A 26,016-nucleotide genomic window follows, 5' to 3' on the forward strand; every position below is an offset into this window, starting at 1 on the left:
GAAGCTGACCAGTACTGGGTTACCTTGGCAGATAACACAAAATGCCACTAAACCAGTGAGTATCTACTGTTACAGGTAAGGAGGGCTAACACAACTGTACGTTTTCTTAGCTATTCTGATCAAGGAACACTGAATAACTCTGAATGAATTAATGAGTGTAGGAAACTGCACTATAAGTAAGGTGGGCACACACTATTAAGGATGTCTCTATATCATATGGTATTCATAAACATTATGCTGTGTTATCAAAGTGTTGGCAGAAAATTTGAAAACTCTCATTTACTTTGAGCTTAAGAGTTGATGCATCTTTTGTTGGGAAAAATGGTCTAGTAAGAATAAAACATATCATATGGCCGCACATCTGCTGATGACTTTGTGTCAGCAACATGAGTGTCTTAAATTCTATGTAGAATCACTCAGAATTCTTGCCTTTGGAAACATAAACTTGGGTGCTGGGTAAAGATAGTAAAAACAGCTTATAAAATGTATGTTAGAAGTGAATGGACACATTAGAGATGACTAAAACTGTGCTTCATGTATATTTGGGAATGATCTACAAATGGAAAACACCAGAAAACATGGTGGAAAGCAAAAAAAAAAAAAAATGGCATGAAGTCACTTTGATAAATGCAAACAATTCAAGACAGAAACTGTTTCCTGCTATTGCACAGTTCTGAGGTGGTCTTAGCAAGTAATTTTTTTTAATTCTCTTGGAAAAAGAAATACTGCTATGATTTAAAACAGAGATGTGACTCTTAAACCATCATAGGCTTTGTATGGCCACCTTTTATACCTAATTGAAGGATACAGCAAGCTGTTTAAGTGTTGGCAAGATAGGAATGAAAACTTGTTGGTTAAATGCTGTCCTCGTATTTTATAAAATCTCTCGATTGTCACAGCCATTCTAACTTTTGTAGTATGTAAGGCTGCGAGCATTTGTTGCAAGACGAAAGATGCGGAAAGGAATGTACTTGTAGAATCAGATGATAAGACATACAGAAGGATTTATTAGGGTATCATATGCATTTCCCATAAAAACAAGTGTTAAAAGAATTGCATCATTTATGTACGTAATCTAGATCCAGGAAAGACTTTCATTCTGACTCATCAAGTTACAACTTGACGAAGAACTAAACACCAAGTACAACTGGATGGGAATTCAACAGGGAAGGGGGGGCATTTTTTGTGGGATGGGAAGCCCCCCCCCACATATATATATATATATATATATATATATATATATATATATATATATATATATATACATGCTGCCCGCTTTGGGGGGGGCTCCCCGCACTGTAATTATATATACACCAACTCCATGGTCACACAAACACAAAGATGGGAGAAGTATCCTAAAAGAAGGGAATCGATTACAGAACACTTAACTGCATTGTCAGTGATTTTCAATGCAAAACAACAATCATGGGATTCAGCTTTGCTGATCTGAATTCTACCAGATAAAGCCTTGACCAATTTTTATTCGATAAGCAGTAGAGCAGCCACAGGAAAACTGTTATGCATCTATTCTGGTAACTGCAGCAGCTTAGTGAGTGTCTGGGAAATGTCTGAAGAGGCTCCCAAGGATAAAAGAAAATGTGCTAAGATGACAGTACATCTTTGTCTTTTGATTACAATGACTTTCTGGAAATAGATTCAGTGTCTTTACTTTTTGTTAATGGTTTACTCTGAAGTTTAAATAATCATGGAATAAGTATTATCCTAGAGATATTGTGGGAAAAAAAACTTACTGTTTTTGTGCTCGAAGAAGAAATTCTGCTGTTTTCCCTTGATTGTTTTCCTCGAGGAAAATCCGTAAAAGATTCTTCTGTGGCCCATGGAGCTTTACTTCACATTTCTCAACTTTGACCTTGGAAGATCGACAGTGGTCAAATACAACAAAACGACCACCCCTAGACAAAGAGAAGAAAGAATCATTTTACAAATACTAAAATATTAATTTCAGGGTAAATCTCTATTCTGCAATATAGTCAACATTTTTATGGAAATATAATAGTAATAAAGTAAAGACCGTTAAAAATAATGTTATTTTAGAAAAACATAAAATATTTATACTTTATCTTTGATTTTTATTTCTGAGGTTTCCCAGTGTGATCCAACATATGTGATAAAACAGCTACTTAACAATGCTTTGTAATTCTTGAGACAAAATAAAAAAAAACATATTAAGCTGTTGAGAGCAAATTAGAAATAAACATTGGCTGGTGCAGAACATTTTGATCTACATTACATGAGGCTGGAAAAAGAACATTATATGTATGAAAAAGTAACAGACACTCGTTTATATAGGTCAGTCTGTGAGAAAGCCCTTTTGCAATAATGGCTGTTGAAATTTCCTCTTTTGATGTCACTACCTCAGCACTTTCATGAATGTTCCTTTGTTCTTGCAATTGAGCAGGTGTATGGCATTACAAACATGGATAGTATCCCCGGAATTCAAGAAAAAGGCATACCACTCACATTAATTACGTATTGCAGATAGGTCAATTAACACATTAGTGAAAAAATGTGATTCAGAGATAGCTATGGACACAACTCTCGCATTTGTGCACATGCTCCAAGACATTCACACATATACACACATATCCACCTGTCAATAAACATGCCCACAAATAGATCACAGTTACAGAAACATTCAGCTATTTATCCACACTCATGCTGCAGCACGCACTCACATCCAGATTTTTGATTTCCTACATAATCTCCCTGGTGTGATAACCTAGGCAGACACGTTCTCATACATACACACATTCATGTAGCTTCATTCATCCCTCTACATATACACACACAGACATATGATACAAACATGACCCGCCCCTGCATCTTTGCTGAACTTAGCTGTAAGCGACTGCTTTCATAGCGGTGAAAGGATAACCACTGTCTTTTGATGGTGTTCACTTTTTTCCTCAACAGTGAAAATTTTATGCAGCCGAGCAATTCTCTGAATCACTCTGCAGTGTAAATCAGGAACCAGTGGTATTTATGAGGGAGAGCATTTGACTAATTTGCATTAACTGCTTTCTTGGATTGCCACAATATCATGCAGTTCTGCCTGCAAGACTGCCCTCTGTGGTGAGGCTCAAGTGAGAAATCTTAATGGTAGGGCAGTCTAAGAATTGGAAAGGCTTATAATGGGGGGAGATAGCCATGTTAAGGCTTCCCCATCATAGTAAGCCTTTATAAATATCAGTCTATGTCTTGCCTTGCCTTTCACTTCACGTTTATTAACTCAGCAATCAACTTGCAAGGCAGAAAACACAAAACTTGACACACAAAAATATAATAAATGATATACTTGACCAACTTGAAGGAAAATCTATCAGCATCTGCAGGAAGAAGCAGTAGCAGATAAATAGTGACAGAATAATATCACCCATTTCAAAATTCTTTTTAATGTATTTGTATACCAGGGTAGTATTCTGATCAAAACTCACCTTTTTTAGACACAGCCCGGGTGAGTACTTCTCAATTAAAATAAAGAACAGAAAAGCTAAGCTTGAGCATAGAGAGAGGGAAATATCTATGAAATATCCAAAGAAAAGTTAATGTGTAATAGTTTAACAGAGATAAAGAAGTCACTACAGTGAGTTCGCTATACAGCAGAGTTATACAATATTGTCTTGATTTTGGAGCAATAGATGGGATGTAGAATAAGGTGAATCATTACTGGGTAGTAGTAATACTAGGGATACAATATATCTAGGATGACCAGGGAGAGCAAATCGAAAATGAAGTATATCACTATAAGTAAGAGAAGGATTCAAAATGGTTGAACAAATGAGCAAATAAGGAGGAGATGAAGCACCATGGATCAAAGCAGAGTATAGAAATTACATCAGTGTGCCCAGGGTTATATACAGAATACCTACTCAACATATGGTAAAAGAAGAGAAAATGGTAGACCATAGCTTTAGGATGGCAGTAAAAGGAAGTGTTACTGAGGGGTGACATTCACACTCAACACATTAAAATTCCATGGTGCAATGAAATCAAAGAACAGACAAACATCCTATTCATTCCATCCATCTGATCCCATTTATGGATCCTCAAGCCACAGCTCAGATTCAGTCTGGCAGAGAGTACTGCAGCCTTGTGCCCCTTTAAGAATTCTTACTCCCCATAATCCCTGTGTCCCATTAGCTACCTCAGACATTGTTTGCCACCTTCGTGAAAGCAGCGCAGTCTCAGTAGCAGATAAGTGCTCTGCATCATCTTTAACTTTAAAACCTCTCTGGTTGAAACTTTTAGCTAATTGTGCGATGTTTATTCTAGATAGAATACGATTTAAGATATCTGGTTGTTCTACCCTTTTCTCCTTCTTCCCTGTCCAAACTTTAGTTTTAAGCCCCTGGGTACCCATCACCAGCTTCCATCCTTCAGCTTTCATAGAGTTAACATGTTGTAGCATTTACTTAGTGTATTATTATTGTTACTGTTTCATAGTACTTAGAATTTCTTAATCTCGTAGTTAAAGTTATAGTTGTTCTTCTAGAATTTGAATTACAATTATTTATTAATTGTATAACTAGTGCTTATATTGGGTCTTATTGCTACAGTGCGTAAAGAAGGAGAAACAAACTAGTTTTGAAAAATGTTCTAAGTGCATTTATAAGATCGCTTACAGGATCTCCATGACTTCTGTGTAGTTTGACTTGGTGTTTCTCATCTCTTTTCCTCCTGTGAGATTTTCTGTTCCTTTTGGCCAAGAGCATTGGCAGATCTAGAGAATAAACTTATAATAAATGGACTCCTCTTGCCAGATCTAGACATTCAAAAGCCAGGGAAGACAGAGAAGCAGTCAAAATTCACAGATTTGAATCTGAAGAGGATGTAGTACCCAGATTCTTAGAGCATATGCGGGAACGTACTCCCACCAATTCTCCATCACTGGGTCCAGAAATATGTAAAGTATCAAGATTTAGGACTCTGCAAAGGGGCACACCTCTGAAAAAGTGGAATGTCTTCCTTCATTAGCTGTGTTGATGCGATCCTTCACTTCTTATAGAAATACCCCCGAAGCCCACCTGGATCTCCTTATGCAAAAGTTTCTCGAGACATAGATTGAAATGGGAGTCATTCCACCTGGATTCCTTAGCTCTGACTCATTAACTCTGGCCTGGTTGCATCTATCTGAGTCTCGGATCCTTCGGGTCAGGTTGATCCCTTCAAACTCCCAGTTGGTGCTGTGACCTTCTGTGCCTTTAGTGATATTAGGGACATTGTCCTTTAACTCCTCTGCTTTGAGCCCCTCATTGTCGTGGCCTTCTTCCATTGTGTGGGCCACCCTCAGTCATCTTCAATCTCTTCCAAGGAATAGATGGTTCCATCTGTGGGACCGAGTTCGCCAGATTTGTTGAAAGTTGGCTCAGCCTTCCAGTTGATGGGCAAGATCATTTCATCTCCAAAAAAGTATGCGCACAGGCTCCACCAGTCTTGGTTCCTCCTCTACTCTCATTCTATTTCTGCTTGTCCTGCTTTGACATATTCATGGGTCAGTCATTCCATTAATCTCAAATTGCCTGCCCAAGGGTAGAAGAAACCCTCTGATAATTCTGGAGACTCATTGACTAAGCCCTCAAAAAAGATAGCATGTAAGAGGAAACACACTGACTCCCCCTCTGAGTTGCCAATGTCAGATAGCTTCTCAGAGGATAGAGGGGGTGCTCCACAGTAGCCCCCCATTCCACAGAGCACTTCATTTGATGACATCCTGGGTCTTGATGTGCCAAAGGGGTTACTGGCCGACAGACCCTCCATCTCAAAATGAGGAGATATTATTTGAGGCATACAGAATGACATCATCAATGTCCTGGGTGGTTCCCCCAGTCAAAATGCTTATCCAGCTGGTAGTCAGGAGATTGTAACAGAAGCAATCCACAGGAAGCTGGAAAACATTTTACAAAGGATAAGCCCTGTCAATCAAAAAAAACTCTAGTGGTCTCCATCGCTAAATATGAATTGCCTGAGGACTTTTTTTCTATCCATCCTCCTAGTGAGGAATCAAGGATGATAGATTTGGGAGGTGGGCATATGTTTGCACTGAACACCACCACTCATATGAATAGATTCCATGGTGGATAATGGATTAGCTTTGTTTGAATTCTCCATTAAAGAGAAAATGCAGAAGATAAGGGAAAAATGTATCTGCCATCGGAGTTAAGTTCAAGGTCCTGCAACACCCATTTAATGGAACCAAAAATGGCCTTGTTCACTTTTGTTTTGCAGTTCTAAATGCCAGTACGACTCACCCTCAGAAAGGAGCAGATGCAGTAGAGACAGCCCGTTTAATAGACATAGACTAAGAGGCTGAGGTGGTCTGCAAAACCAGGTGTATTGCAGGCCCTTTTCTGCATGAGGACCACATTACCCCTGAAGCTCTGCCCATCTGCTAGTCAATAGAGGCAGTGAGGGGACAAATCTCCCTCTACCCAGACTTGTAGTTCACTATCACAAGAGACAAAAGGGAAAGAGGGATAACATCCAGAGGTGGTTACACTCCATTTTTGTAAACACCCCCTGAAACAAATCTTCCATTGCCAGCTGTCCCACTCAACCAGGCAAAGGCCTCCTCCAAAGAGATACTTGCTGTCCTTGAAAAAAAAGAGCCATCCAGGAGGACCTACCAAACCAGAAAGTATCACTTTATTGTTCTAAATTCTTTTTATTTCCAAAGAACATTGAAGAATGTGGTTTCCCAAACACCATACCTGTCAACCTGTTAGCATAAGAAATTTTGACAAGGCCTAAAATAACGGTGGGCCAAAAATAGGGACAGATTTTAAATATTGTTTGTAGAAACTTAGACATTTCCTAGAATAGAAAGGAGTTGTATTAGCATGCATTTTCTGAAGGTGAAGTCTGAAACTCAAATATATGACTCTGATCCTCAGTGATTTCCCAGAAAACCATACATTTTATGAGGAACAGACCAAAAATATGAGGCTAAAATGTGGACATTCTGTGAAATCTGGAAAGTTGAGAGGTATGCCAAATACCTTTGTGAAAAATATCCAGTTCAGAATGGTAATGGTACAGTTGATTTCTGCCTTGCTTATGGGAGTTTGAATGGATGTGCTCAGTAGGTCAGGATGCTTATCTGCACATAAAGATAGTAAGTCCACGAGATACTTATGCTTCTGAATTTGAGCCATTCAGTATCAATTCAGAACCTTGACATATGGCCTCACCGCAGCCCCCAGGGTGTTCACTAAATGTATGGCAGTCATTATTTTCTATCTTCCAGTCCAGGTATTCAAGGTATTTCCATACTTGAATGACAGGATCCTAGCTGCTCCCTAGATGGATTCACTCAAGAATGACAAAGTCAAATTTCTAAAACTATGCAGCTTCCTGAGCATTTCAATCAACTTACAAAAAATCAAGTTAGACCCCTCACAGCACCTAGTCCTCTTGGGTGTCACATAGATACCACACACTCCAATGTCTCCCTTCTTCAGGAAGAGGATTCAAACTTTACACTTAACAGTAGAAACTCTGCTAGTCAACAACTGTCCCACTACATACATTGTACTTATGGTCTCATGGTATCTTCTATTCTAATAGTATAGTTTGCTCGCTATCACATGAGAATTCTAAAGTGGCTCATTGAAAATCATTGGTCCCAATTTCACCATTTGCTTTCCAGTACCAGAATCTTTACCTAGTTTTGTAGGAACCACCCTGCAAAGGGTGGCTGACATCACTTGTTTTCCAAAAAGGCAACCCTTTCAATATACATTATTGTCAGCAACAGTGACCACGGATGCCATGAGGGAAGTATGATCCAAGACCTTTGGACAGAGAATGAAAACAAAAAATGTGTTAGAGTTGAGGCCAGTCCTTCCTGTGTTGCACAAACTTTAGGACACCCTTCCTTTAGTCATGATTTCCATCCAAGCAGACAATATGACAGTCATCTGTTATATCAAGAAGTAATGAGGAACCAGACCCTAACTTTTATGTTGCGATGCCATTAGATTGTGGAAATGGGCGATGGATTCTTACAGTTTTCTAATTCCAACACATGTTCTTGTAATGGTCAGTGCTCTGGCAGACAACCTTAGCAGAGATCTTTTAGTGCCTTGTGAGTGGCCCCTCAATCCAGTAATTGGCAAAAAGATATTCAGTTGCTGGTTCAAGCTGTAATCTCTTTGCCACCCAGTCCAACACGAAATGCAGCAGATTCTTCTTCATGATTCCTTCCCAGTGACAAACATCCAGGGATGCTCTGTATCAGAATTGGCCAGCCAAGTTAATTTATGTATATCCACCACTTCTAATACTCAAATTCCTACAGAAAGATCTACAGTGCAAAGAGACTATCATCATTTTAACCCTGTATTAACCTAGGCAGATCTGATTTCCTCTATTGAAGCCTCACTCAAGAGAGTCCTAGATTTCATAACTCACCCCTCCAGGGAGCCACACCTGGACCATCCCAGTTTGAGACTGACTACATGATTTCCTCAAATTCTGTAGATGACAAGAGATTCTTCCCTTCTCCAAGAGGTGGTCAATATCCCAAAAGCCTCTCAGAGACCTTCTACGTGAAAGATTTATTGTAGTAAGTAGAAGAGATTTGCCATTTGCGTCAGTAATCAAAATGTTGATTTCTTTTCAGGTTCCATGAGAGATACTCTGCATTTTTTTCATTATTTTTCCTCTCAGGTTTTAGTTTTTCTATCATTAAGATTCAGCTAGGCACAATTTCATCTTCTATAACGGCTTTCAGAACCAGTCTTTGTCTTCCCACAAACTGTGTAAAGCATTCCTTAAGGATACTTTCTTGTTGCATCCACCAATAAAAGATGCAGTTCTTTTGTGGGACTTGAATTTCATTTTGGAGGCATTAACTAAACACCCCTTTGTACTTGCATCAACAGCAGTGCTCAAGTTTCTATTATGGAAAATCATTTTTCTTGTAGTAGTAAGATCAGCTAGAAGGATTTCAGAGCTGCATGACCTGTCTTCGGTTTCTCCTTACCTTGTCTGTCACAAATACAGGGTAACTTTAAGGATTAATCCCTCCTTCATCCTCAAAGTTGCTTCAGAGCATAATATTTCTCACGCTATTCATTTACCTGTCTTTTTTTCAACTATAAAAACAATGGAGAATATTTGTTGACACCATAGCTGTATACAAACAGATACACTTTTACCTTCACAGAACTGCTTCTTTTTGAAAACTTGAGCAACTTTTCATTTCCATTGCACAGAATAAATAGGACAAGAAAGTTTCAAAACTTAATCTTTCCAGATGGTTGTCCAGCTGCATTTCTTTTGTCTGCAAATCACACAACAAACCATAATCATGCAGACACAGAGCCTACTCCACTAGAGCAATTGCTACTTCTACTGTCTTTTTCAGAACCCACTCCTTTATAATATTTGTGAGGTTACTACTTGGTCCCCCATGCCTACTTTTATCAAACACTACAAACTGGACTGCATGTTTAGACCTAAAACCTCTGTCAGTGCTTCCAGTCTGAAGAGTTTCCTGTCGTAATACCATGAGATATAAACAGCTAGGGATTCTGATCCATGCATCTGATTGGGTGCACAAAATGAAAAGGTTACAAAAGTTTTGAACTTTACCATAATGCTAAGTCTTTTCATTCCAGTCCATCTGATATATGACAACCCACCCTCCTTCTCCCTTCATCATATAAAGCCTGAAGGATTGTCATCTTTTAATCCATGGGTCTAAAGCAATACAAGTTCTGTAGAAGTCAAATTTCTGTTACTTTAGGCATCAAACTAGATCTGAGTTAGCTAAAGGGAAGAGAGATTATAGAAGGAAATATTAATAAAGAGGCTTGAAGCTGAAGCACTCTCTCTGCCAGACCGGATCCGAGCGGTGGCTTGAGGTCCCATACATAATATCAGATGGACTACATGGAAAGGGTGTATTCTTATAATATGTAAATAACTTTCATTTTTGATATCCCTTAAGGGAAATAATACATAGCAAGGACCCAGACACTGCAGGTTGCACTTTGTTAAAAACTGTGGGTACGAAATCAGAAACACTTGGCATAGACAGTGGTGCCTACCAAACCAAAGGAACTGTGGCATCTATCTTATACAGTGATGTACCAGGAGCACTTGCCGTGTCAGTTGGCACCATCCAAGTATCCCGCATTATCAGGGATATGAACCCTTTAATAGTCACCTTTCAGAAATGGACATAGTGAATGCGCTGTTTGAAATGACTGGGTTCCTAGATGGAAAACAGTCCCCTCACTCCTTTGAAAGTAAGGGGTGGAGGTAGTATCTCCTAGTCTCTTTGAGCCTGTGGATCAGCTTCTATATACCCTTCACGGAGTAGGTTTGGGCTGTTGCAGGAGCTCTGTAGAGATAGACTAGTATTCACGTGCAGACTTTTCTTGGTGAGGACCCAACAACTGTAAGATGTAGGCCAGCTGTGAATCATATTTGTTTTATGTATATATATATATATATATATATATATATATATATATATATATATATGTGTGTGTGTGTGTGTGTGTGTGTAGCATAATATATACATACGGATTCCCTTCAGATTGTCGAATGCTGAACCTTGGATAACTGAGATGAAAACATCGTTTTTTTTACACCATTGAACTGTATGCATGGAGATCGCCATAGAGGAAAAAAATTCCCATTTACTTCAATGTAAGTGTGATCTCGGAGTTGGTATATTAAATAGCACGGGGTGGGGTGTAGCAAAAAAAAAAAGGAAAATAAATTTTTTTTATTTATGTTTTGATATTCCAGGGTTTCATGCATATAGTCTTGGCCATATGTGGTTCGATTTTCTGGCAGTTCGACAATATGAAGTAGACCCATATTTATATTTATAGATATATATATATATATATATATATATATATAGAGAGAGAGAGAGAGAGAGAGACAGCAAGTAGGTGAACTGGACTTAAGACATCTTTTCAGTTCTGACCTATTTATACAAAAATGAAAAATTAAACACAACAATAAGATGCAGTATAATAATTATATAGTAACAGCGGCAGAATGAAACAAGAAGTAATGTACAATGTACAAAGAACAGTTCTTGTTGTGTCTTTCAGCTTTTCCCGGTTAGGGGTCACCACAGCGGAAGTCCGGTCCGCTAATGACTGGCAGTAGATTTTTACGTGCCGAGTTGCCAGCCCTGACGCACAACCTTCAACAAAGGTACGCCCGTTCACGCAATGTACAAAGAACAGTATAAGGAAAAAATAATTACCAAGCCTCCAAGCAAAGGAACAAATTTAAAGTGAAAAGATGGAGGTAAAAATGTCAGGTTCAAAACAAACTCTCTCTCCAAAGCCTGTAGTTTTAATAAGCATGAAAATGAAATAAAATCATTAAGCCCTGGCAGGCTAAATTTGTTCCTTTGCTTGGAGGCTCGGTAATCATGTGACCTAGTACCTAGTATCATGTGACCTGGTATCTTCTGTTATTTAAATGGAGTTCAAACACTGTGTTTTATGTGATGGAGTTTGCAATTAATAAACGAAAGTGCTTATTTATCATTTTTGGCATCATTTTGTGTACATTGTTTGCATATTGGTTGTACTTTCTGTCGGAGTCTCTGTGGCCTGCAGCTTTTTTTTCTTCTGGTGTTTATTTTATTTTGTTTTTTAATAGGAAACCTGCTTGCTTTCACGGCACTAATGAAGCCTCCTGTTTGCCACAATGATAAGCTGGCAAACACAATCTGTACTTTTTGTAGATTCTGTGTACTTTTGACAGAGATGGAACAGTGATTGGAAGAGAATATTCAAAGATGGTTAGATATTCCCCTTGCTAGTAGCAAACTTCCATGCTTTGTTATATGGCTAAATAATGCTGTTGCATTTGTAGAGCATTCAGATCTGATGTTGTCCTTTTCATTCTTCCTCACCAATGGATCTCAGATCCGATCCTCGGATCTGACTCGGCCACATTATATGAGATTTCGGATCCAAGCCTCATGCTCCTCCATTACCCATAATACCCCAGTCCCTCCCCAACTCCTCAGATCTCATTTGCTGCCATACTAGTAAGACGGAAGATCCAGCCTCTTTTTCATAGATTTATCCTAGCGATAAGTACTTTCACCCGTTGGTGATCTTTTTTTCTGTATTTCTATTTAAAAATAATTTCTTGTTCCTCCCTTAACCAGGGACTTAGTTTTTTGTGTGCGCATAAGTGTTTTTCTCCTCAGGGTGACATAGTCATAGCGTGGTATTAAAATTTTTATGAGTTAGAAGTTTTAGTGTTTAGAAATATAAAAATTTGAAACCTTTTTCTGTTTTATCTATGAAAACTTATTTAATTTAGCTTTCGCTGGTGCCAGGGACTTGCTATTTCTTCTTTATAGCTTTCTCTGCATGCATGTGTGTTTTTCTCTTCACGGTCTCTTTCTAGTTCTTAGAATTTAAAAGTTTACAAGTTTAAGAGATTGCATTTTTATGTTGATAAAGTTATTTAACAGTGTGAACTTTAGTGTCAGTCATACCTTTATGCTGCTACAGTTTCATATTTAGGAATTTTTCTATAGCACTTTAGTCAGGACTAAGTTTACATTTCTTTTTTGCTTAGTTAGTGGACACAAATCATGTGAGACAAATTGGAGAAGCAGATTGGATTAAAAAAGTGCACTTCTTGTGGGCATAAGATTCTCAATTCTGATGCCTACAAGAAGTGTGTATACTGCTTCGGAGCTGTAAATTTTGACAGTTCTTGTCTATGTGCAGTACATTTAATCCAAGAGCTCTCTCAGAGCATAGTAATAAATTAGTATTAAAAGGATTGTTACCTGCTGGGGCTCAAACCCCCCCCCCCCCCCACTAAACATGCAGTATCAGACTCGAGAAAGAAGATGCCACAAGTCTCCTTCTTCCTCCTTGGAGCCATCAGCAAAATCTAAGAAAGTGTCAGATCCAGCATCCATGGATCTGACTATTATCAGGCCTGCCTAAGATCCCATGTCCTCTTCAGATCCAATGGTTTCAGCCACAATGACCAGCTCTTCCTTCCAGCTTGCATCTTTCTCGGATCAGACAACTAGGGGCAGTTCTTCAGATATAACACTGCAGACAGTGTCCCTGACACTGCTTCCAAAAATTCTTCAAAGCCCTACTAAACATTCAAGACCAACCTCCTCAATCTTGTCTAGGTCTACCAGGAGCTACTCAGAATGGGATATGGACAAAATGATGCGGAGATTCCGTAGAGTTCAAATTCAGATGGGAGTCATTCCAGCTCTGTCCCTTACCAGATCCGTGAGCTCTCCCTACTAGAAAATGTTTGTCTCCTTCTCTGATCCAACCCTTGGCTTTGGAGGCCAAGGATCCTAGATCTCTGAGAAGTACATTGTGTGATACGAGGAAGCATTTTTCCTCAGATCTGACTGTTGCCCTGACCAGTTCTGCTCTGTTGTCTTCGCATCAGAGCAGGTCTAGGATATGAGAGGCCAGTGCCAAATCCAAGGGGCAGGGTTTGGCACTTACTTTGTTGGATCCATCCCTGTCCCTGGGTGCCTCAGCCCTAGGCAGCTTGGGCCCAATTCTCTCTGGATGGCATGGATCAGGAGTTGGTTTTGGCTGCTTCAGCTCTGAGGGAGGAGGGAGAAGTTTCTCTGTGTCTGTCAGCCTTCCAGATTGAAGAAAGGGCTTTCTCTACTTCTAGAGAACTGTCCTCACAATTGTCAACTCCTACCCCTCATCCTTCATCGGCTTTGAGCTCTGACTCCATCATCTCTGCTCCTTCAGGTCAGCCAGTTTCAGAAATTCTCTGCACACGCTCCCCACAGGGATTCCCCACCTCTTCCAACACCTCCCCAGAACATCCCCCGGAAGAGCTTCCTCGGAAGAGGACGTGCAAGAGGAGACACGTATATCCCCCATGGAGACTCTCATGGAGGGCACAGACTTTGATGAAGGCGAAGGATTTCCCTGATCATCACAAGATGGGGTTTATTTTGGGGACATCATGGAAATCCTTAGGCAAAGAGATGGTTGGTCCTCCCAAAATCCTTCTCCCAAAGAGACTGTGTTCCTAGTGGCTTTTGGCACTGGCCCATCTACATCTTGGGTGATCCTACCAGAGAATGAACTTTTTGACCTTGTCTCCCGCAAGGCTTGGAAGGAACCAGAAACTGTTGAGCCTGTACCCAAATGTCCAGATAAATTTCTGTTCCCTCCTGCAGACCGACATTATCGGAGCAAGGGAGCCATAGTGGATGCCAGTTATGAAAAAGGAGGTAGCACAACAAAGCTCTACTGTCCAGTCACCAAATAGGTAGTCCAGGCAGGGCGATGGACAAATTCAGGAAGCACATCTATGCCTCAGCTACCTTCGCACTGAGGTCATTAAATTTCCTGTCACATTTTACCCATTTGCAGAGATATTTAGTCAAAGAATTATCATGCTCTCTCACTGAGACCATGTTGACTGAGTACCTTAATAAAGTTTCTCCCCAACTGGCCACTCTGTCACTAATTTATCACTGAGGCTTATTTCCCATACAGCGGAAGGCACCTGTTAAGCAGCTGGCTCAGGCATTGCCATACAGTGTCATGCCCAGATGAGGCTCTGCAATTTTGCAGAACACTTTAAGAATGCCTTCTTTGATGGCTCCTCCTTGTTTGTGAAAAAACCCATCCAAAGTTTTAAAACCCTTGCTTACAAAACTTTTCCAAAGGGTGGGGGAAAACAAGGCCCCGGGAAGAAACCCTTTGGGCTTTACCCTAGTAGAACTTGCTATGATTGTAGAGCATTCAGATCTGATGTTGTCCTTTTCATTCTTCCTCACCAATGGATCTCAGATCCGATCCTCGGATCTGACTCGGCCACATTATATGAGATTTCGGATCCAAGCCTCATGCTCCTCCATTACCCATAATACCTCAGTCCATCCCCAACTCCTCAGATCTCATTTACTGCCATACTAGCAAGACGGAAGATCCAGCCTCTTTTTCATAATTTTATCCTAGTGATAAGTACTTTCACCCGTTGGTGATCTTTTTTTTTGTATTTCTATTTAAAAATAATTTCTTGTTCCTCCCTTAACCAGGGACTTAGTTTTTTGTGTGCGCATAAGTGTTTTTCTCCTCAGGGTGACATAGTTATAGCGTGGTAGTTACAGTTTAAAATTTTTATGAGTTAGAAGTTTTAGTGTTTAGAAATATAAAAATTTGAAACCTTTTTCTGTTTTATCTATGAAAACTTATTTAATTTAGCTTTCGCTGGTGCCAGGGACTTGATATTTCTTCTTTATAGCTTTCTCTGCATGCATGTGTGTTTTTCTCTTCACGGTCTCTTTCTAGTTCTTAGAATTTAAAAGTTTACAAGTTTAAGAGATTGCATTTTTATGTTGATAAAGTTATTTAACAGTGTGAACTTTAGTGTCAGTCATACCTTTATGCTGTTACAGTTTCATATTTAGGAATTTTTCTATAGCACTTTAGTCAAGACTAAGTTTACATTTCTTTTTTGCTTAGTTAGTGGACACAAATCATGTCGGACAAACTGGAGAAGCAGATTGGATTCAAAAAGTGCACTTCTTGTGGGCATAAGATTCTCAATTCTGATGCCTACAAGAAGTGCGTATACTGCTTAGGAGCTGTAAATTTTGACAGTTCTTGTCTATGTGCAGTACATTTAATCCAAGAGCTCTCTCAGAGCATAGTAATAAATTAGTATTAAAAGGATTGTTACCTGCTGGGCTCAACCCCCACTAAACATGCAGTATCGGACTCGAGAAAGAAGACGCCACAAGTCTCCTTCTTCCTCCTTGGAGCCATCAGCAAAATCTAAGAAAGTGTCAGATCCAGCATCCATGGATCTGACTATTATCAGGCCTGCCTAAGATCCCATGTCCTCTTCAGATCCAGTGGTTTCTGCCACAATGACCAGCTCTTCCTTCCAGCTTGCATCTTTCTCAGATCAGACAACTAGAGGCAGTTCTTCAGATATAACACTGCAGACAGTGTCCCTGACACTGCTTCCAAAAATTCTTCAAAGCCCTACTAAACATTCAAGACCAACCTCCTCAATCTTGTCTAGGTCTTCCAGGAGCTACTCAGAATGGGATATGGACAAAATGATGCGGAGATTCCGTAGAGTTCAAATTCAGATGGGAGTCATTCCAGCTCTGTCCCCTGCCAGATCCATGAGCTCTCCTACTAGAAAATGTTTGTCTCCTTCTCTGATCCAACCCTCGGCTTTGGAGGCCAAGGATCCTAGATCTCTGAGAGGTACATTGTCTGAACCGAGGAAGCATTTTTCCTCAGATCTGACTGTTACCCTGACCAGTTCTGCTCTGTTGTCTTCGGATCAGAGCAGGTCTAGGATATTAGAGGCCAGTGCCAAATCCAAGGGGCAGGGTTTGGCACTTACTTTGTTGGATCCATCCCTGTCCCTGGGTGCCTCAGCCCTAGGCAGCTTGGGCCCAATTCTCTCTGGTTGGCATGGATCAGGAGTTGGTTTTGGCTGCTTCTGCTCTGAGGGAGGAGGGAGAGGTTTCTCTGTGTCTGTCAGCCTTCCAGATTGCAGAAAGGGCTTTCTCTACTTCTAGAGAACTGTCCTCACGATTGTCAACTCCTACCCCTCATCCTTCATCGGTTTTGAGCTCTTACTCCATCATCTCTGCTCCTTCAGGTCAGCCAGTTCCAGAAATTCTCTGCACATGCTCCCCACAGGGATTCCCCACCTCTTCCAACACCTCCCCAGAACACCCCCCGGAAGAGCTTCCTCGGAAGAGGACGTGCAAGAGGAGACACATATATTCCCCCATGGAGACTCTCATGGAGGGCACAGAATTTGATGAAGGCGAAGGATTTCCCTGATCATCACAAGATGGGGTTTATTTTGGGGGCATCATGGAAATCCTTAGGCAAAGAGGTGGTTGGTCCTCCCAAAATCCTTCTCCCAAAGAGACTGTGTTCCTGGAGGCTTTTGGCACTGGCCCATCTACATCTTGGGTGATACCACCGGAGAATGAACTTTTTGACCTTGTCTCCCGCCAGGCTTGGAAGGAACCAGAAACTGTTGAGCCTGTACCCAAATGTCCAGATAAATTTCTGTCCCCTCCTGCAGACAGCAGTATTGGAGCAAGGGAGCCATAGTGGATGCCAGTTATAAAAAAGGAGGTAGCACAACAAAGCTCCACTGTCCAGTCACCAAATAGGTAGTCCAGGCAGGGCGATGGACAAATTCAGGAAGCACATCTATGCCTCAGCTACCTTCGCACTGAGGTCATTAAATTTCCTGTCACATTTTACCCATTTGCAGAGATATTTAGTCAAAGAATTATCAAGCTCTCTCACTGAGACCATGTCGACTGTGTACCTTAATAAAGTTTCTCCCCAACTGGCCAACTAATTTATCAATGAGGCTTATTTCCCATACAGCGGAAGGCACCTGTTAAGCAGCTGGCTCAGGCATTGCCATACAGTGTCATGCCCAGATGAGGCTCTGCAATTTTGCAGAACACTTTAAGAATGCCTTCTTTGATGGCTCCTCCTTGTTTGAGCCATCAGTGAAAAAACTGCTTACCTTCAGTGAGCAGGCAGGAAAGACCCTGTCTACCATTGGCATCAAATTTTCTACCCGTCAGTGTACGTTCTCAAGGAATCAGTGAGGCAGTAAAAAAATTTGGTTCTGTAGATCTCAGGGACCTTTTTAAAGCTCGTGGGGAGATACCTCTTCCAGAGGCAGAGGAGGAGGTTTCAATAGCAGACACTGCCTCAGGGGAGGGGGAGGGGGGCTGCAGAAACCGGGCTTTAGGGATACCTTTCCCGACAAGTCATATCAGTGCTCCTGAAGCACTGCTGAACTGTCCATCTCTAAAGGCAGTCGTGGGTCACCTGTCTTTGCACCTAGACAGCTGGACAAGCATTACAAACAATGACTGGGTGCTAAGCATAACATCCAGATGCTACTGTAGTCCCTTTTCCCTTCCTCCACCAGGATCAAAGAGGAAACTACCTGACATTCCACCCAGTCAAAGGGAGTTTCCAGCACAAGAGGTACAATGGCTGCTTCAAAAGAGACTCAACCAAAAGGTCCCAACCAAACAGATAGGATTCAGAACATACTACCACTCCTTTTTGGTGCCAAAGAAAACAGGGGACCTAAAACCAATCTTGGATCTAAGCAATCTGAATCAGTACATAAAGAAGTCCAAGTTCCGAATGGTTACAGTCCAGTCCATTCTGCCTCTTCTGTGCAAGAATGATTGGGTGTGCTCCATAGAGCTCCAAGATGCATACTATCCCATCAAAAAGACAGGCACTCCAGGAGATTTCTGCACTTCTGGCTGGGAGCCAATCACTACCAATTCAGAGTGCTGCCCTTTGGGCTCACCATAGCCCCCTGGGTGTTCACGAAATGCATGGCAGTCATTGCAGCTCACCTGAGATTCAAGGGATTCAAAGTGTTTCCATATCTAGACAATTGGCTCCTTTCTGCTGCAATCAGGCATCAACTGATTCAGGCCAGAGATTATTTACTTCAGTCCTCAAACTCCTTGGGAATAAGTATAAACATAACAAAATCCAAACTGACTCCATTGCAAAACCTGGTGTTTATAGGAACTCAACTGGAGACCTTATACCTAATGGCATTTCTTCCTATTCACTGAATCACATCATTACAAAACCAAGTACGGGACTTGCTGTCACATCCTCCTCCTGCAAAGTTGGTTTTACAAGCACTAGGGTGAATGTCGGAAGCCATTAGTCTACTTCCTCTAGCCAGGTTCTTCATGCAAATACTCCAGTGGACCTTGGCAGTACAGTGGTCAATCCTTTACCAGTCCCTGACTGTGCCCATAAAGCTCACTTCAGTCTGCAAATGACATAACAGATAGTGGATTCAGTCAGAACAACTGTTCTTGAGCAGGCAGTTCTCGCCCCCCCCCCAATAGCCACAGTGACCACTGATGTTTCCCAATTTGGGTGGGGGGAGCATTAAAAGGGAAAGGTGATCCAAGACATGTGGCCCCCCTCAGAGACCAAGTTGCATATCAATATCCTAGAGATGAGAACAGTCTTCCTATCATTGCAAACCTTTCTGGTTGTTCTTCCTCTGGGGACAAGTGCTATCCATACAGACATGTCAGTAGTATGGTACATCAACAGGTGAGGAGGAACTTGTTCATTCCCATTGCCCAGAGAGGCCATGAGGGCCTGGGAATAGGCAATCTGTTTAGACCATTTTCTAGTTGCAACACATATACCGGGGAAAACCAACGTATCGGCAGAAGGACTTAGCAGGTCCATTCTGATTCCTCACGAGTGGTCCCTCAGTCTGTCAGCAGCAAACAAAATTTTCAGCCATTGGGACCAGCCTTGCTGTGATCTTTTTGCCTCTCCTCTCAACATCAAGTGCAGGGAGTACTTTTTTCAGATCCCCTCTCAGGGAAATCACTGAAGAAGGTAGCTTTTCTACCATTAAACTACAATTACAAGCAATAACCAATTTCCATACAGGAAATCAACTTCTATCCTTGTCTACTTCTTGACTTTATAAAGCCTTCATGAAAGGAATTTTCCTCCTCAGACTTCCCATAAAGGATCCATCTCCTCCTTGGGATCTCACAACAGTTCTCCAGGGATTGACTCAGAAACCCTTAAACCAGTGAAGAGCTGTGATTTGAAATACCTATCCTGGAAAACTATCCTGTTGGAAGCTATTATGTTAACAAAAAGAATTGCTGAATTACAGGCCTTATCAGCGAAACCTCCTTATATCATCTTCCATAAAGATAGAGTGTTCTTATGGACCAATCCTTCATTTATGGCCAGGGTAGCCACGGAGTCTAATATTAACCAGTCCATTTAACTCCCAATATTTTTTCCCAATTTTTTCAAATAAGGATGAATACATGTTCTGGATGTACATAGACAATTATGTTTTTACCTTCACAGAACGAAACAGCATAGGAAATCTGACCAGCTTTTTGTGTCCTTTTCTTCTAATTAATGGGTCAAGTGGTCACGAAAATTACTTTGGCTAAATGGATTACAGATTGCATTTCACTGATTTACTCTCAAAAAGGTTTAGAGTTGCCTCGTTCACTTAGAGCCCATTCTATCAGGTCCATGTCAACTTCAGCTTCTTTTTCTGCCAGAACTTTAATTGATGAAATTTGTGCAGCAGCCACTTGGTCAAAAATGCATTTCTCTGTTACACATAACAAATTGGACATTATCTCTAGAAAAAGAACTTCCTTTGGTTTGACAGTGCTCCTGCATGTCCTTCCATAAAAGCTTATGTAGGGTTACATGGCTGGGTACTCTGATCCGTTGGTGAAAAAGAATGAAAAGGACAACATCAGATTTAAAAGTTATGTCCTTACCATAACATGGCATCTGTGTTGTTCATTTTCATTCTTCCTCAACTTCCTTCCCAACCATCCCCCTTCCAGAGCTCCTGGAAGAACTTCTAGATGCCATATGAACCTTCAGGTTCCTGGTTTGAGCCTCATCAGAACTTTGTTTTTTCTTCTTTTGAGCTCTTATGCATGTTGTGATGAATGACTAACAAATAAGGCAGCAAACTCGATCTGAGGAGTTGGGGATGGATTGAGGTAGTATGGGTAAAGGGAGGAACATGAGGCTTGGTTCCAAAATATTGTATAACGTGGCTGAGTCAGATCCAAGGATCGGATTCTAGACCCATTAGTAAAGAAAAATGAAGATGGAAAACACAGATGCCAAGTGATGGTAAGTACATAACTTCTAAATAATTTTGTTTCACAGTTTAAGAATATGAGTAGAGAAAGTCAAATGTCAAAGTAGACCTATCACTCACTTTCTGTACTCATAGCTATGGAGTTGTTTTTAGACGGCTACTCAGATATCACTGTTGCCTACTCTGATTTCATTGGTCCTTGGTGATGACCCTCCTACTGCAGGCATAATAAGAAATGATCCAAGCAGTCTCTGACAAAACTAAGGACCAGAAGAGTTGCCTTTCTCAGGCCTTCATCAGCAAAGCTGAAGGGTGACAGTACCTGATTCTTAGGTACCCCTCTCATTGTGTAGACTTTATCTTCCTGCACAATTAGGTTGACTTGGAAAATGTGAAAGGAGTAGAATAGAAAGGTCTGTTACTATGACCAATTCCCCTTTTTTCCTCCTTAAGGTCATCCTCCAGATCCTAGGATATATGTTTAAAAAGACACCCCACAACAGGGGCATCCAGCATGGCCTGCCTAAGCTCATTGATCAACTTCAAACTTGTTATAATGAGTAGTTCTTTAACACTGAATACAAAACCGTAAAATAATACAATTCCATTTGAAAATATATTGCAAATAATGTTAGGTTACTAAAAAAAATAATCACTTTGGAATCAACATCAAATATCAATACAAATTTTTAAAAGTATACCTATAAAGAAAAATCCATCTCATTTAAGTATACATTGAAAGACTCTACTCCAAACAAGCTGGTAGGCTGTGAAGAAATCCTTGAACAATAATCCAAAGAGGAACATCTATTCACAATGCATTAGCCTAGATAATGTTAAACACAGAGTTGACATTACCTGAATTGTTCACAAATGTCAGAATAATGTAACATATTTGTAATTAAGAGCCTGCAAATGGAGTGTTGAAAATCTGACAAAAATCCACCAAATTCATCAAAAATAAAATGCAGTACTCATCTGTATCTACTACCTTAACCGCAAGGCAGGATCAGTGAGCAGAACTCCAGTAAAATAAAACTAATATAAGGTAGTATAGGCAACTTGAACACCTCAAACATTCAGGCAGTCATTAAATAACTAGTCCATCATAAAACCCAGAAATTTTGTCTGCAGCAGTCAAGTTTCCTCCATCTCTTATAGGAGGGGAGCCTAAACCACATTGTCTTGTGCAGGAACATAAATGAGCTTGCTGCCATAGCCATAACATCAGAGTAGTGATAAAATGGAAAGCAAGAAATCCCAGTGTAGCAACTGTGGTAAGGGTCACTTACAGATCTTGTTTAACTTCAGAGTTAAAGACAGCTGCCAGTTTTTCTGCTTATCCCATCCACTCAAAAGGGCTGGAAGCTGGACAGATGACAGTGAAAATCGAGTGACTGTTGTCCTAGTTTTATAATATTCAGGCTTGTTTCTGAAGCTGTTTAAATAAAGAGGCAGACACGAGGATATTTTGCCAACTCACAGACATTAGTGTTCTGGCAGTAACACTGTACAGGAAACTGTACCACATGACACAGAACAGCTACCAATAATTTAAAAGAGACATCACATATTACATCACCTTTCTGGACACTACATTATGAAGTATCGTAAAACATTTTGTCAAGCAGATTCTCATTAATACACTTAATAGCATAAGACTGCACATTTCAGATGGCATTTTGTATGTCTTACTGAAATTGTGAACCATTAATAAATCATGTTGGAATTTTGTAGGCATTTCATGTCTATACTGTTTAGCATTATAGACAACATTCATACAAGTGGTGTATACAACTGAAAGTGCACCTGAGCAACGTTATCAGATAACATTCCCCTGCAGTCTAACTCAAAAACTTTGCAGACTCTCTTGATATCTTGTCCATAACTCTGAAAAGTGAAGTCTTGGACAACAACTCCTTGCTCCAAAACTTTCATCAGGAAACTCTTCATTGCTTTTGAGCAAATGTTTCCTTTTCCTTTTGAACATCTTAGTATCGTAGTCTTGATCACAAGCAATATCAGCTACTAGTTTTTCAAAACAGCACCTCCTGTTTTGCCAAGCCGAACCCAATGAATTCTAGCAATACGTCCTTTCTTCAGATGAGGAGTTCTGTTTTGTCACAATAGAATTTTTGTTTTGACTGATTCTTGAGTTTCTCTTGTACTAATTTTTTTCTTGGGATTTAACAACAAAGTAGGTGAATACAATTTTGATTTTAGCTTGTATCATTAACAGTATTTCTGTCTTCGCAGATTCTTTATTGTTAACAGAGTACAAATCTCAGGATTTAACAATGACATTATGTATAGGAATTCTGGATTTTAGCCTATGAACAATCAGCAGCCATGCTTGTGACAGGCCAATACTTTGCAGTGGAAGTACTTCCATACTCCTTGACACCTACAAAACATTCACAGTTTCTTCTTTGTAAATACTTCACCAAGACTTCACTGGACAGCCCTTTTACCTTGACCATTGGACTGTACATAGCTTAAGCTTAACTTATCACGCTAGAACTGTCTGGCTTCATGGGGCAGGTGGCAGATTCTGCGAAAGAGGTGACTGTGACTGGGGTTTGATTAACAGCCCTGATACAGAAGATGCCAGGCAGGCAGGGGGAAGAATGAAGAATGGTTTGCATACCTCTTCCAGAGGGATGAGGTTTCCATACACTGGGGGGCAGTGGACAGGTGCTAACTCCCTACTGGAAACTGGGCAGCACACACCTCTTGCCTTGGTAGAGTGGGGCAGAGCTGCTTGGATAAAATACTCTTTGTGGAAGTGAGAGGATAGACTCCTTAGTCAAGGCATAGCAAGGCCTTACCAGGTACCTGTGTTAGGGCCAGGGAAACTAAGCTGGAAAAATCTAGAACCATCCCTGATGACTGTCTGAATGATGGCTCTTTCCAGTCAACTCTTGCCCTGTAAAGGAGAATGAATGTGATCAGCAACCAGTGGGGTCAATGAGTGCAAAAAAAAAGAAGTAAAGAAAAATGTAATATCCTAGAACTCATATTTCTGAAATAATCGTGGATTTTACATTTACGTACTTGGGGCCATTACCTAACATGACAACATCAGGAAGGAAATTACCTTGCAAAGAGTGCATTAATAACACGTCAGCTTTTAGTTTCAGTCAGTTTAACAATGTAAGGAAACTATGAATAGGAATCCAACTTCTATCAACATAAGCAGAATCCTGATGCTGGAAAAAATATATATAAACCATTAGACCGTGGTCTTTCTAGAACTAAGTATGACATCACTGATTCTTTCAGATTACTACTTTGATATGAATGCAGATAGCATATTGCAACACTAGTCTCTGAAGCTGCATGGATATGCTTCAGTATAGTAGCCATCATTTGCTTGCTCTTTGCACATATCTACTCAGCAGTGCAACTCAGGATTTGATTTGGCGTTTCTTTTGTCACCTGATGGTCACAATTAAGTTACCTGCTTTAAGTAACAGATCTGTAATACACCCAATCTTCATAAAAAAAGCAAGTCAGAATTTTCTTTGGAATGGCACTTTCTCTTTTTATTTATTTATTTATTTATTTATTTACTTATTTATTTATTCGCTGTTGTTTAACCAGGATAGTCCATTGTGACCAAAGAACCCGTTTTCAATGGAGTCCTGGGGAGAAAAGCTCCACATACAGATTATACAAAGATTATGTTACACAATACATAAAATACAAAGATTAATTTCAATATAGTGCCTTTTTTAGGCAAGGCTCAAATTCTAAACCTACCACCCTAGAACACAAAAAAGGAAAAAAACTAAGGGTAATGCTGCTCAATGCCAGAAGTCTAAATCTCAAAATGCACGCACTCGAGGCCCTTCTCAGTATGGAGAACATCGATGTCTGTGCAGTGACAGAAACCTGGTTCAAGGCTCCTGAGAGCACCCCAGCACTATCAGGTTTTACCTCTTATCATGCGTTCCGGCCCCAAAATCGGACAATACCAAGAAAGGAGGGGGGGTATCCATATTCATCAAAGACACCCACACCTCAAGACTGGTGGCAACGCCGCGATGCATCGGAGACCATCCAGGTGCAATTAACCATAGGCAAGACTGCTCTACAAATTGTAGCATGTTACAGGCCACCCTCACAAACTCAGGAACCTCACATGGCCTTCCTGAAAACACTAGAGGGATAAATGTATCACCAAACACCATCATACTAGGTGACTTCAATTACCCTAATATAGACTGGGAACACTACTCAAGCCCGAACACCCTAGCCCAAAAGTTCCTGGAATTCATAAACTCAAATGCCATGGAACAACTAGTCACCATCCCACAAGAGGAGAAAACATACTTGATCTCATCATCACGAACATGGGAGCACAATGTTCAACACCAGAAGTATACCCCTCACTGGTGTGATCAGATCACAAACTAATCTCGCTGGAGGTCCTCATCCCACCCCCACCTGATATAAAAGACCACAGTAAAGAACTTCTCGGCCGACTTCACACTTCTAAAGACTAGTGTGGTCTCCTTTAAGGCCCCGAGCCGGCAGAAAACAGTACTCAAGCCGCTGAATCACTTACAAATGCCTTCTACCAGCACCTGCAGGACTGCATGGATAAGGCAATCCCAAGCAAAACAAAGACTCTTTGTACCAAAGGCAAGCGTCCAGTCTGGTGGACCCCAGCCATAAACAAACTCTACAACAAAAGGAGGAAGCTACTACAAGATAGAGCAAAATCCTTAAAAGGTAAGACACCCTTGATCATTATAAGTAAAAACTAAGAGCTCTCATAAAATCATCCAAAGCAAATTTTGAGAGAAAAATAGCTAAAGACTCAAAAGACAATCATAAGGCCTTCTTTAGCTATGTTAGAAACCTGGGAGGAAACTCCCAGATATGCTCAGAACTAGTTCAAAATGATGTGAAGATTACTGATCCTACAGACATTGCCAACATACTGGCTGACAGGTTCAGTGCAAACTCCCCCCTCCCCAAAGGAGAGATATCTATACCAAGCGATTGCAGCCCCCAAACATCTCCAGCCCAAGTGAGAACTGCTCTCTCCAAAGCAAAAACACAGCATCCATGGGACCTGATGGTGTCCCCGGCTGTGTGCTCCACGAACTCAACGAGGAATTAAACCCACAGCTAGGACAGCTGTTTAATCATAGTCTTACCTCTGGATACATTACCCAGGGGTGGCGCACTGCAACTGTAGTCCCACTTCACAAAGGCGGTGCCTCCACCGACCCTGGAAATTACCGGCCCATTAGCTTGACAAGCCTTATCTGCAAAGCCATGGAGAGGATCATAATGGACCTCATAAATAAA

The 26,016-nt window shown here is 40.7% G+C and overlaps 1 protein-coding gene across 2 annotated transcripts in view; it reads right to left on the bottom strand.

Annotated features, from left to right (window-relative positions):
* Nucleotides 1-26,016, bottom strand: part of LOC122808811 — a 2,021,113-nt gene that overhangs the window by 135,203 nt on the left and 1,859,894 nt on the right. For both annotated transcript variants that reach the window (XM_044079872.1, XM_044079871.1), the window contains one exon: nt 1,752-1,913. In XM_044079872.1, the coding sequence (XP_043935807.1) occupies nt 1,752-1,913 (162 nt within the window). The remainder of the gene's footprint in view (nt 1-1,751; nt 1,914-26,016) is intronic.

The sequence above is a fragment of the Protopterus annectens genome, chromosome 8.part0, assembly GCF_019279795.1.
Source record: "Protopterus annectens isolate FY-2018-M chromosome 8.part0, PAN1.0, whole genome shotgun sequence".
Lineage (NCBI taxonomy): Eukaryota > Metazoa > Chordata > Ceratodontiformes > Protopteridae > Protopterus > Protopterus annectens.